This window comes from Stegodyphus dumicola, chromosome 12 (assembly GCF_044657685.1).
Source record: "Stegodyphus dumicola isolate Sdum_Otavi_A_Nest chromosome 12, ASM4465768v1".
Classification (NCBI taxonomy): Eukaryota; Metazoa; Arthropoda; class Arachnida; order Araneae; family Eresidae; genus Stegodyphus; species Stegodyphus dumicola.
In genome coordinates, this window is record NC_140779.1 from 59,365,662 (window position 1) to 59,379,480 (window position 13,819).

At 33.6% G+C, this 13,819-nt stretch overlaps 2 protein-coding genes and 1 long non-coding RNA gene across 3 annotated transcripts in view; 2 read left to right on the forward strand and 1 right to left on the reverse strand.

Annotated features, from left to right (window-relative positions):
• LOC146993671 (uncharacterized) overlaps window positions 1-13,819 on the reverse strand; it is a 127,508-nt gene that overhangs the window by 47,755 nt on the left and 65,934 nt on the right. The gene's annotated exons all lie outside the window — the stretch shown is intronic.
• Window positions 2,932-3,952, forward strand: LOC146993673 (uncharacterized). Its single transcript, XR_015044336.1, has 3 exons — window positions 2,932-3,221; window positions 3,319-3,388; window positions 3,872-3,952. It is a non-coding gene; the product is annotated as an uncharacterized LOC146993673 (long non-coding RNA).
• Window positions 3,688-13,099, forward strand: LOC146993674 (uncharacterized). Its single transcript, XM_085827754.1, has 3 exons — window positions 3,688-9,430; window positions 9,677-9,742; window positions 12,810-13,099. Exon 1 carries the CDS (start codon window positions 3,955-3,957, stop codon window positions 7,624-7,626), a length of 3,672 nt encoding a protein of 1,223 aa, XP_085683880.1. The 5' UTR covers window positions 3,688-3,954; the 3' UTR covers window positions 7,627-9,430; window positions 9,677-9,742; window positions 12,810-13,099.

Genomic DNA, 13,819 nt, shown 5'->3' on the forward strand with positions numbered 1-13,819 from the left:
GTCTGCTGCTAGCAAATTTATAAAAGTTACTGTGAACTCAAAATTGATGCCAGATATTCTTCTCGACTAGAATTTTCAAGTCGGAAATACTGATCGCCAATTTTGATTTTTTTCATTGCGCATTCAAAAGCATTGAATAATTCTTTTTTCTTCTTTCTTTTTTGCGCCCCATTTAAAGCTTTCTTCTCCATGTTATAAGATTTTTTAAATGTTCTGGTTTATAAATAAAAAGGCATATAAGTAGAGTAAATCGTTTGATTCAACTTTTAATAAATCAAGAAAAAATTCTAATAATATAATTCATTATTTTATGCCTGTTTAAAACAGTATATTCTGTATCGTTTCTTAAAATCGTAAACTATTTATTTCACATTTTCCTTTACGTTTATTTCCAATTTAAACATTAGTTTTAATAATTTATTTACTCTTAACATTCCATTCCCTATCATCTGTGGGAACTAAATTTAAGACAGTCTCATCAATATAGCAAATTCCCACCAAGTGGCCGAATGATTAAGACCAACGAACAGTAGTTCATCCTAGGTACGAAACCTAGAGAATGGTCTAATTGGATACTCATTTTTGTTGTTTTTCTATGTAAACATATACGAGTTACTTTCAGATAGCTTTATTTCAAACAGTCTCGTCTTCTGATATAATCGACTTATGAACAAACAGTATGTGAAATTCGCGAGCCTAAAAGGAAAACAATATCTAGACTAGAAATTGCTTTTTTCATCTTTCACAGCTTTAAAAAATGTAGATAAAAAATTTAACTGAAATTTATCAAGCCATAAATGAGAAGGGAATTAAATTACATTTCATTTTTTTAGTTTAAGATAAGCGCATAAATAATTTTGTTTCGTAAAATAAAATGTGATGTTAATCTTCTGTAGAAATGTTTAACTATTCTGCCCTAAATTTTATATTGTAGTTTTTAACTTTTGCTAGAAACATTTTAACTTATCAATTATTGGATTAGAGAAGAGATATTAATATAAATTTAATAATAATAACATAATTTTTTCTATTTAGGTAAGTCTATAAGGTATTTCGCCCGCTTTCTTAGCGAGCCTTCGTGGTGTAGTGGTGAGCACACTCAGCGCGTAATTGAGAGGTCCGTGGTTTGATTCCTGGCGAAGGCGTTGCATATTTTTCATTTTGCATGCTTCCAAAAAATACCTAATGTCTCTACAAGTCTTAGAATTCCTTTATATTACTTAAATAGTCATTTTCTGATTTATATCTTTACTGTCATTTCTCCTTTTCGTTTCCATGCAAGAATGCAAATTAGCTCCCCATATATTTAAGATGAGGTCTTAGGGTCTTAGGGAGGTAAGATTAGATTATAAGACAGAGCGTGTTCTGCCTCTCGAGGCCATGACAAATGGCTGCTAGTAAAGTTTAGCTAAGATTTGTTGTCTTCGACCTCCCATAGTAATCGCCGATATTAAATCTCCATGTCATTTCATTTTTTTTTTTTTTTTTTTTTTTTTTAATTTTCTTACACTTAGATGCTGAGGAAACCACAAATAGGAAAAGAAAGCTTTTATACATAAAAGTGTTTTTAAAATAATGAAAAAATTATTAATTAATGTACATAACATTTGTTCGGATAAACTTTAGAATATTTTACATCTCTGAATTTATTCAATTAAAACAAAAAAATTAAACACAAATATTAACTGCTTAAATATTCAAATAAGATTTCATTATCGTAAAATTATGTACACGAAAACTGGTATTGAAATTAATGCGCGTCAGAGTATAAACTATTTCAATTTGACAAACAAACAAACAAACAAACAAAAAAAAAAAACGTGAAAGAAGTAGTAAACATGAATAGAAAGCAAGGAAGAAGAGAAATGGTTTTAATCTTTTTTTTAACTTTTATTCGAAAGTAAACCATTATCATAAGATTTATATAGATAAATTAATTGCATAGCCAAGCTTTAAAACAAGAATTGGTGTAAAGTCTACAATGCGCAAGAAAAGTAGTAATTCTTACCCTCAACCAACTCACTCTTTTTGTATTTACAAGAAACTTTGACATGTGGCTACAACACAAAATCATTTCATAAAAGTGGAAGTTCAGGGAATTCTAGTGGATTTCAAGAGTCCTTCATTTTTGCCGTCTTTGTCACATGCTGGCCTCAGAAGAATTGAGGACTTAATGTCACAGTAAACACGAGCAACACTCTGTTCCCAGTTATCACTAATGATTTAAAAGAAATCATTAGTGATAACTGGTCTAGAAAGGAATCAAAATAAAAGTATATAGCATTTTTGTTGTGTATTCAATTGAAGTTTTGGAGTATGTAACCCTGAATTCAGCTTTTTTGTCTGTTCCCAAGGGTTGTAGGAAAAAATGTCACCCGGACAAAAGGGAAACTGAAAGAATGTCCCCGGAAAATAAGGAACGGAAAAGAAAAAATGTCACCCTTCGTTTGCAATGGTAAATATAAGGCATGTTTAGAAAGATCGCCAAGCTGGGTGATAAAAGTTTTATCTCAACAACCGTAACTTCGAATTACCGGAAACATGTGTGAGTAGAAGCAAGACAATTTGCTAGCTGCTGTTTTCTCCGTTAAGGTGGTCTACTACAGCAGCATTACAATACTAAAAATTTGTTTACACGCAGAATCGCTAATTAAGAAACTATGTTGCGTGAAATTTGGCAGAAATATAAAGCAATAGGTCAATTTTGGAATCAAAATGTTAGAATCAGGTTTGGAATGAAATTTACTTAAATATTATATTTTAAAAAAATTAGTTTCAAATACGTAATTTTATTGTGTAGTTTGGAAAGCCATCAATAGATGGCGCTACGAGTTAAAATTTAGCATTGTAATCTTATTTCTGCAAAAATTCACGAAGTAATTGATTTTGATATCAGTTATAAATCATATTTTCTTCTAAATAATATTTAGAAGCGTTTCATATATTCCTTTATACACAGTTTTCACTAAACAGTGTCAGCTGTCAGCGGAGTGACGTTTACGGCAACCCTATTGCATTGCTATTCCGCACTCGGTTTGTTTACATTTATTTGTACTGTGGTCAGTTAGCAAAAATATGCGAAAATATCAAGGACGACCGAAAAAACATCCTGCTGTTAATAAGAGATCCAGAATTCAGCCAAAGCGTCAAGCTCAAGAAAAAAATATGAAATTAAATTCCCGAGATGTGGAAGATTCCGAACAAGCGGATGTTTTCGAAAGGTGAGAAATATTTTATTCTTTATATCGACTACCTCGTGTTTATGATTTCGTAGTAAGTTAATTCCGAAGTAAAATATGCGTATTTTTTTTATTGAAGGTCAGAAATTATTGATACAACTGCATCTGTGTCAAAGAAGAATCATTGCCCGGATGATTTTTTTTACAAAGTACATTTTGGAACATTTTATAATCATTTAGTAAAATTTATATATAAATATATATTATTGCTTGTTTATTTATGGTTCTGTGTATTTGTCATGTATGCATGTTGTGAAGTGTAGTTTTTGAAAAATATGTCACAAATGGTAAATTCCACCAAAAGCTGAATTGAATTGATATTGGGATGCAGGTAATTAGAAAATATCTGCTGTTGGGAATGGCATCACTAAGCCAACGAATCAAAAGCCAGATAGAGACTGACGTCATGGGACGCCAGAGGAAAACGAACAGTTCCGGTTTAGTTAGCTAAGGACGATGTTTGCATGATGTGGCTAGATAAATATTGTAGCTAGATAAATATTTTATATTCTTTTAACTTGTCTTTATGTGTAAATAAATCTTTTTGCTTAAGTTTAAATGAAGTGCTCCATTTATGACAAGATAGCTGTTAATTCATCGGGTAGATGACTTACGAATCCCTTCTGAGCTAGCCATTGTTCGAACGTAACGCCTTACGTAACATATCATTGTGGCGCCCAACGTGGGGCGCGATAACAGCTAAAATAAATTGAAAATGGAGCTTACACAGCTGAAAACCGAAAGAAAATGTCTAAGAACTTCCTTTACCACATGTGCAAACAAAATTGATGCAGAACTGAGATCAGATATTCCTGATTTGAAGCTACTTTCGATTCTGGAACAACAGCTTAGAGACAAGTTTAATCGACTTGAAATTTGCCAAAAGGAAGTAACGTCAGTAATTCTACAATCTAAAGAAGCTGAAAAGCTATATGAAGAAGATTTTATTTCGTCTGAGCCTTATAGAGATAAATATTTTGAACTGTGTTCTCAAATCGAAAAGCTGTCGAAGAATCCTTTACCTACTGAATTACCAGAGAAGCGCAAATTTAAACTGCCGAAGATCGAACTAAAGAAATTCAACGGCGAAGCAAAAGAATTTTTGACGTTTTGGAGCCAGTTTTCGAAGATCCATGAAGATCCGACGATTCCAGATGAAGATAAATTCCAGTACCTCCTGCAAGCAGTTGTTCCTCAGTCCAAAGCCGCACGGGTAGTGGAGAGCTTTCCGGCAACGGCGTCGAATTATCCGAAAGCAATCGCCCAGCTTCGAGAGAGGTTTGGAAGAGAAGACTTACTTGTGCAGATATACGTCAGAGATCTAAGCATGGTTATGCGTAATGCAAGCAGTGGACGTGTGAAGACGGATCTTCCCACTCTCTACGATGATTTAGAAACCAAGATTAGAGCTTTAGAAAGTCTTGGAAGAACGCAAGAGAAGTATGGTGATTTCTTAACGCCTTTAGTTGAATCCTGCCTGCCCGAAGAAGTATTAATTGCTTGGGAGAGAAACAGAAATTTAAAAGAAGCACCTCAGCCTGATGACCGATGCCTTGAAAATTTGATGAATTTTCTGAAACAAGAAGTGAAAGGAGAAGAGATGGTCGTGTTAGCCCGCACTGGGTTTGGTTCTAATCATATTTCTAAGAAAAAGGATACACTAAATAAAAATTTAGATTTCGCCACCGCAGCTGCGTTAGTAAGTACATCAAATTCTGAGAGCCCAGGTAAGCGCAATTTTAACTGTCTCTTTTGTGAAAAACGGCACCCAACTAAAGAATGTTTTTCTGCTAGAAATATGACATTAGAAGCTAAGAAAAATATATTAATTAAAAGAGGGGCCTGTTTTGGATGTTTCAGATTTGGACACACTTTTAAAACATGTCGAGTAAAAAATTCTTGCATGTACTGTAATAAAAATCACCATTCTTTAATGTGTCCCAATCGCCAAGAAAAAAGAGCAAATGAAAAGTCTAAAAGGGACGTAACTGAAACCAGTACATTAACTAATAACTGTAAAATAGAAAATGTTTATTTAATGACTCTAATAGTTAAAATTAAATTTAAGAATGTTGAGCTTAAAGTACGCACATTACTGGATACAGATTCTCAGCATTCGTTTGTCAGTAAAAAAATAGTAGAGAATTTAAATTTAAAACCATTAAGGCAAATTAAATTGAAGCATTCGTTATTCGGTGGAAGAGAAACGCGAACGCAGATTCACGATGTTTATAATTTGTTGATTTCGGCATTAGATGAAACTTTCTCCTTTCAAATCGAAGCACTTTCCGAGAGCAAAATTTGTGGCACAGTGCCAAAAGTGAACGATAGTAAAATTCGTAATGAACTGAAAGATAGAGGCGTCAGTTTGTCTGATTTGGGTTCTTCTGATCGTGAGATCGGTCTGCTTTTGGGAGCAGATATTGTGGGCGGTTTATTTACTAATAAATCTGTTCGGTTGGAGTCAGGGTTATTTTTGATTGACACTTGTTTAGGACATGTGTTAACTGGGAAACATGAGTCATTTGGAGATAGCAATGATGATACTGTTTTGAATGCAATTTCGTTGTATGTTAGTAATTATTCGATAAAAGATTTGTGGTCTTTAGAATCCATAGGTATTTCAGATCCCATTGAAAATAATAGAAAGAATTTAGAACATTCTAGAGTTTTGGAAGAGTTTAAAAATAATGTGAAAATTCTTTCAGACGGTAGATATGAACTTTGTTTACCTTTTAAATCTGATGTGGCCGATTTGCCGACAAATAAAGATTTAACTTGGAAGCGGCATAAAAGGATGTGCCAGCGAGCACAAGATAAAACATTTTTAGAAGAATATACTACGATTTTCCGGGAATGGGAGAAATTGAATATAATTGAAAAGGTAACTGATAATGCTGAGACGGGACATTTTTTACCTCATCGGCCAGTAATTAAGGACAATACCACTACAAAAATCAGACCTGTCTTTGACGCGTCAGCCCGAGAAAGTGGTAAATGCTCTTTGAATGACCTTTTGTATAAGGGTCCGAACTTACTAGAAATAATTCCAGAGATACTTGATAGGTTTCGAATTCATCCAATAGGATTATCTTCAGATATTGAGAAAGCATTTCTGATGTTAAGTATAACCCCTCAACATAGAGATTTCTTGCGGTTTTTTTATCCGTCCGAGAGTGAACAGATTGTTTACCGACATCGCAGAATAGTATTTGGGTTAAAGTCGAGTCCATTTTTATTAGCAGCCTCAATTACACATTTATTAGATAATGTACCATCTGAATTTGATGCTATAGCACAAAAACTGAAACATTCTTTTTACGTAGATAATTGTGTTTCTGGTGTTGCAAATATTGAGGAGCAGGAAGATTTTATTGTAAATGCAAAAGATATTTTGTCACGGGGTTGCTTTAATTTAAGAAACTGGGAGAGTAATGTAAAATGTAAGTATATTTCTAATAGTACTGGTGTCACGAAAGTATTGGGAATTTTGTGGGATCTTGATAAGGACACTCTTAAGTGTAATTTAAACTTTAATCTTGTAAGTGAAGATCAAAATTTTACTAAGAGAATCATTTTAGCTACAGTTCACAAAATATATGATCCAATAGGTCTGTTGAGTCCTGCAATCTTACCACCTAAGCTTTTACTGCAGGAAACGTGGAATTTAAATCTAAAGTGGGATACTCCCTTACCAGATAGTATTCAAATGTCTTTTAAAAGATGGTTTAGAGAAATAGATGCATTAAGAGATATCGGAATCTCACGTTATGTTGAAATAAATGATTCCACTGAGATGCATGTTTTCGTAGACGCGTGCAAAGAGGCATATGCCACCTGTATTTTTTTTAGAACGAGAACCTCTCAAGGGGTAAAAATTTACTTTGTTAGAGCAAAAACCAGAGTTGCACCTTTGAAGAAAGTAACGATCCCTAGGTTAGAGTTAATGGCTTGCTGCATTGGTGCCAGGTTGGCATATTCAGTGAAGCAGGCTTTAAATGCCCATGAGATTAAAACAATATTTTGGAGCGACTCTAGGGTAGCTTTATACTGGCTAAAAGAGCGTGGTGATTGGACAGTTTTTGTCTCGAACAGAGTAAAAGAAATAAATAATCTGTTTCCTAATACTGAATGGCAACATGTGCCAGGGAAAATGAATCCCGCTGATCTGATTTCGCGAGGGTGTTCCCCTAAGAAATTGTTAGAATCCTGCTGGTGGAAAGGCCCGGCATGGTTGTTGCAAGCAAGAGACAACTGGCCTGACACCGAAATATTGATAACGGAAACACCCGAAATAACACTTGAAAGGTTAGGTTATGTAATATTAATTTGTCAGAAGAGAGAGTCCCGTGGTATGCCATTAAATTCTCAAATTTCCATTCAATAGTTAGAATGGTTGCATGGATATTGAGATTTATCAGTAATGTAAGATCGCGTCATGATACTAGACGGAGGGGAGAACTTCTAACGCAGGAGATTGAAAATGCTGAAATTCTGCTTATTCGTAATGTGCAAGCTCAATTTTTTCCTAGTGAAACCTCTATTCGAACTTGTGTGTTTTCAAAGATGTGAACGGAATTATCAGAGTTAAAACTCGAATTACTGAACGCATAGATAAGCCTTTCTTCATTTCACCTATTCTTCTTCCTGATAAATGTATCTTTACTCAAAGACTGATTGAATATTTTCACCGAGAAAACTGTCATGCTGGAACCCAGATATTGCTAAGTATATTGCGTGAAAAGTACTTTATTACAAGAGGAAGAAGAGCGATACGTAGTGTTCTGAAGGACTGTACTAAATGTCGACGATACAAAACTAAATCTCATCATTCAGAAATTTCTGGGTCACCCCGATCTCCGGACTCAACTGATGTTTCCGATGTATGTAATAGTTCTAAGACTATAAAGACACGAGCTGGTAGAACTGTTAAGATGCCACTTAGACTGAACTTGATAGACTTGAATGTTTTGAGTAGCTATCCAGCAACTCAAAGGGGGGAGGATGTTGGGAATGGCATCACTAAGCCAACGAATCAAAAGCCAGATAGAGACTGACGTCATGGGACGCCAGAGGAAAACGAACAGTTCCGGTTTAGTTAGCTAAACGATGTTTGCATGATGTGGCTAGATAGATATTGTAGCTAGATAAATATTTTATATTCTTTTAACTTGTCTTTATGTGTAAATAAATCTTTTTGCTTAAGTTTAAATGAAGTGCTCCATTTATGACAAGATAGCTGTTAATTCATCGGGTAGATGACTTACGAATCCCTTCTGAGCTAGCCATTGTTCGAACGTAACGCCTTACGTAACATATCATCTGCCGTGTATTTTGAGCGTAAACCAAACTAGTGTCAAGAATGGGACCAATACGCTCAGGCTTGCTTAGCCTTTTTGCCATTGTCCAAATTGAATTATCTCCAGTATAAAGGGAGTGAATGCTTTCTCTGTATAACAATAAAATATCTGTCTGATCAAAAATCTACCAATAAGAAACTTTTCATATGTTATGTGACAGACTTTCTGCAAACAGAAGTCCTCAGCTCTGTTCTTGTACATGTTTTTTAATTGTGGTTCAGATGTGTACTTCTCAAAGGAATTCTTCTCATAGGAAGATTATCTGAACATTTAAAAACTATATTCTGCTTTTAGGGGCCTAATATTTTATGCCCCTAAAATTAATATTGAAATTTCTAAAATGTTGAAAAATATGTCATCTGGATTCTGTGCAAAAAATATAATCCCTTTTTCATTTCTGCATTTGCAATTCCTGCATTTTCTTTATTCCTACATTTTTTAATTGGAAGGAATTTCATTCGCAGAGCCCTCTAATTTATTCTTACAAATCATGTAGTAATGTACCATTTTAGATAGATATAAATAACACATTTTGTAATTTTTCTAAACTGTGGTTATACAGCATGATATAATAGCTACACAGGGTATGGCGAAACAGTATACAGCAATATCTGTCGCACTGTCTGAGATGGGTGGTAGTCATACATAGCTTAATGCTTAAATTTGTTATGTGTTATTTATTTATTCATGTTTTTTTTTTTTTTTTTTTTTTTTTTAAATTATGTTATAGCAGTTTATTTCTTTCATTCTTAGGTCCGGAAGTGAAAAATTTGACTTTTCTACGCCAGAAGTTACAGCTAATGATCCTAAGACAAACCAGGCTTTCCTGAGGTAAGTTAGTTTATTTTTAAAATAGATATTAGCTGTGCATGATATTGAAACTCTTACAGTTACTTAATTATGGTTAACTAATTATGTATTAATTTAGAAGTCAAGCAACCAAAATCAGTGTTATATTTTCAAATAGTGAATATTTCAAAATATGATGCTGATTTTTGTTGCTTGACTCTCAAATTAATACTTGGTCGGTGTGTTATTGTATCTTAATTAAACTAATTATGGTTCTTTTCTTCTCAGTTCTGATCTGGACATTTCAGTTATTGACTCTGACGTAGAAGGTAGAAATACAAGCTCTCTTTTGGGGTAAATATGTATTTCTCTATGCCAAAATTAAAATGTCATCATTTATGTTTTTCTTTTATGGTGTTACATTATGTTGTTTACATACTGATAGCTATTAAAACTGTTAAATATAATATTGTAGCTATCAAAAAGAGGGGGATGAATTTGATTTGTACCAAATTTGGACGTTTTGCATGAAAGAACTTGAAAATAAAAGATTTTTTTAAAAATATATTCATTGAAATCAGTGAAATTTTCAGACGGGACACTGAAGCAAATGAAAATATTTTGGGGTTCGATTCTTTTGATGGGAGCCTCATCAATAAGCCAACTATCTTTTTTAAATATTGCTTCTTTTTCATTGTTTTCATGATGTTTTATGTTCCCTTCATGAAAGAGATTTTTAATAATTTAAATTTTGTTAATAAAATATAACAAAATGAAATCTGTGATTATGTGGCTATTATTTTTTCCATATAGATTTATTTGAGGAAAGCCAAAAATTTTATTATTTTACAGAATTTTTAAGAAAAATATAAGGATAAAATTTTTTAAATAATTCTGATTACTACCTTTGCTTTCCTCTCGTAATGTGCCTCAAGTTACAGCAATTAGACAACAAATTTAAGTCGTGATCTTTTTTTCCCCAAGTTTTTTTTTAGGCTTAGGAGTATTAATTGCTTATCCCCACAAGACATTGCATCTTCTTAGTATGCCATCCTAAGGCTCTGTTCAGATGATGGTATAAATGTCATAGACGCATAATCATAAGGCATAAAATGTGGGAGTTCCATTCACACCTGCGAGAGAGGGTCTAAGCCATAGCCAATTAGAGAAGCTAAATTTGTGCATGCATGTATGTGTCTACATCTTTCTCTCTCAATAAGTTTCATGTATATGCTCTGATTGGCCGACTCTTATATCAAGTCGGCACAAAGTTGAAAACTTCAAGCTTAATGCCCAAACTAGTTTTTGTGACATAGCAAGGTCTGACTACGAAGCGTTGTTAGTTGGGAATTATGACATTTATACAACGGCACAGACGCATATGCGCAGTCGTAAAGGTCTTGAGCACACGCGTGAACGCCTATGCGCATGCGTCAACGCGGCGCATGTGCAGAAAGATTTTAGCTTTGAGGTCTGGATTATAGATCATTCCGGATTATGGGTGTCCGAATTAACGACTTTTGACTGTATTTATCTTTTAAAGTCTCTTGTTTATTTTTTTGTTTACTGCATTTCTTCTGAATAACAATTGTATATTTGAGTTTTCTGGGTGTGAATAAGTATTTTTTAGCTTTATTGTATCAGTACAAATATTGTATTTTGAAATCTCTGTATTTGAATTTGTAGAATTTTTGTTATAAACTACATATATTTTGTAAATATTGTTTAATAATAAAGAGTTTGGTGAGGTGAATAAACATATGAAGGCAGAATTATTCCAAATTAATCTGGCCAACATTAATTATTGAAAATTCTAACTTATTAATTTGCCGTTTAGCCATTTGGCTTCTCAGTGACATCTCTGAAGACCTTTCTTTCCATTTATTGCTGTAAACTGCGCTTGCAGTGAAGTATTGTGGTTTTACTCCTATGTAACATGAATGCCAGCCATTTCTGTGAGGAAGATCTCAAAATCACTACTTCTGTTGAAAGACTGGAGTATAAAGGGTCTAACTTATTCTTATGTTGCGGTACTATGGTATAAATCAAGTTATATCTATGGTATAAATCAAGTTAGTATTAATTGCTTATCCCCACAAGACATTGCATCTTCTTAGTATGCCATCCTAAGGCTCTGTTCAGATGATGGTATAAATGTCATAGACGCATAATCATAAGGCATAAAATGTGGGAGTTCCATTCACACCTGCGAGAGAGGGTCTAAGCCATAGCCAATTAGAGAAGCTAAATTTGTGCATGCATGTATGTGTCTACATCTTTCTCTCTCAATAAGTTTCATGTATATGCTCTCAGTGTGATGTGTATATTAGTTTTCTCTTAGGATATCCTCTGTGAAGATACTGCTTCTGCAAAAAAGGTAATTCTACTAACCTTTTCAATTATCCATCTGCTGTTTCAGATTGAAACCAATTTCCTGCATCTGATTGATGTTTTTTGATTTATTTCTCATGCAATTCTGATCTGACATCATCTTCTAAATATTAGTAGATATATATCTGCATTAGTGATAATCAGCTGTGAGCACATAGTGCACCATCTGCGACTCATTTGGGTATAAACTATGCTAGTGATTATAATGTGCCTTGCTTTTTCCCATATACCATATGTTGCATGAAATTTTGTTATATGAATCTAGCTTCCCCTGAGGAATTTCTGTGATCTTTCTAGTATGTATGGTCAAGAATTAGGCTTGTGATATACTGTCATGATTTTGCCCACATGTTCCCTGAATATACTACCATTTCCTTAGGAAGACTTCCAAGAAGAATACTGTTGTGGGTTCTAAGCCTAACTATGGTTTGGAACTATGTTTATAATGAATTATTGGGATTCTGCACATGTAATGTGGATGCAATTCTATTTCCATTTAGAAGATTTTCTGCAAAGGCAATGCTTTAGCTGTGAGATAATTCTGTTTTGGAAATAAAACTGATATTTATTTAGATCTGTGGTATTTATAAGGCAGTTTATCAATAGCAGGTAGCATCTTGCCTCTTTGCTTTGATCAGGGCCTGTGCAACCAGTGGTAGTCAAAATATTTAGAATTTAGATAATAGTGCATAGCAAAATTTTATAATTTAGCAGAGGGCACTGAGCAGCAGAATTTAGAGGCAAAAAAATGTTCAGAACTTACGAAGACATCAGCCAGCAGAATTTAGGATATGCAGAGATTGCACTGAGTGGCAATAGTGCCATATGTTACATTTACTATCTGCATTATTAATTTGTAAAACAATTTCAGCTGTTTGAAAATGCATTTTTCTGTTAGAAATTTGTATTTCTTGTAATTTCTCTATTTTTGTAGGGGGGGTATGTGATGTACTCTGTTGTCGAGAATATGGTGTTAAAAATATTTTATCATATTTTTTTTTTTTTTTTTTTTTTTTTTTTTTTTTTTCAGGTGTAAATTTTGTGCATGATTTGGCTTTAATTGAGACGTCTCTGCTCTGGGTAAGGAGTTACTAAGGAAGAGAAACTTACATGCAGGTTGAAGCATGCAGTGTCAAATGTATAAGGAATATAAAAGATGCTGTATATAAGTTTGAATAACCATAATAAAAAAATTTCTTGAAAATTGTGTTTTTTCTGCGAGTTATTAAAATTGGAAATAATTAATTACAATATTTATGAAAATTTTCGAAAATAAAAATACAAGTAGTATTTAAAAAGTACTGCAAAACTCATTTTTAAGTAGAAAAATTATTCTCAGATGAAATCCTTTCGATTATGCAAAGGGACTATTTTAGTATTTGAAAGGTTCATTTGAACTCAACAAATGAAACTAACGTATCCCCAGTTCATTGATACCAACCATTTTGTTGGTATCAATGAACCCACTACTTTCTAAAAGCATTTCTGTCAATTACTAAGGGCTAATGAACAGGTGTTGAGTTCTCAAGATGAATGTTGCCGAAACAGAAAAAAGTTTACTTCAGAACATTTTGCAGTAGCTCAAACAAAGTCACGGACCTGATCTATACTGTAGTCAGGGAGAAATTATTCCCCTTCCTTTTCTTTCAAAAGCTGAGTTTCCACAACGCACAACGGGAGGCCGTTGCTAAAAGCTGTGGAACCAGTTTTATAGCTATTTTTAGCAACTTGTGAGCTGTTTTTCAGATAACACAGTAAATCTCGGGGAGGGGGGATTTGAAATCATGATCGCTGCCGGTACGGCAGAATTTAGGTACAGCAAAATTGTAAAATTCAGCGAAGCATCAAGCAATAAAATTTTAGAATTTTGGGGGAAGGGCACTTGACAACAGAATTTATTGCATACAAAGTCAGCAAAATGCATAGCACCGTACCTGATTCATGATACAGCAGTATTCATTACCAATAGCAAACTTGTTTGAGGATAAGTTCGAAAAAATGTTTTCTAGTTGTTACCTAAAATCGGTAAACAATAATCTT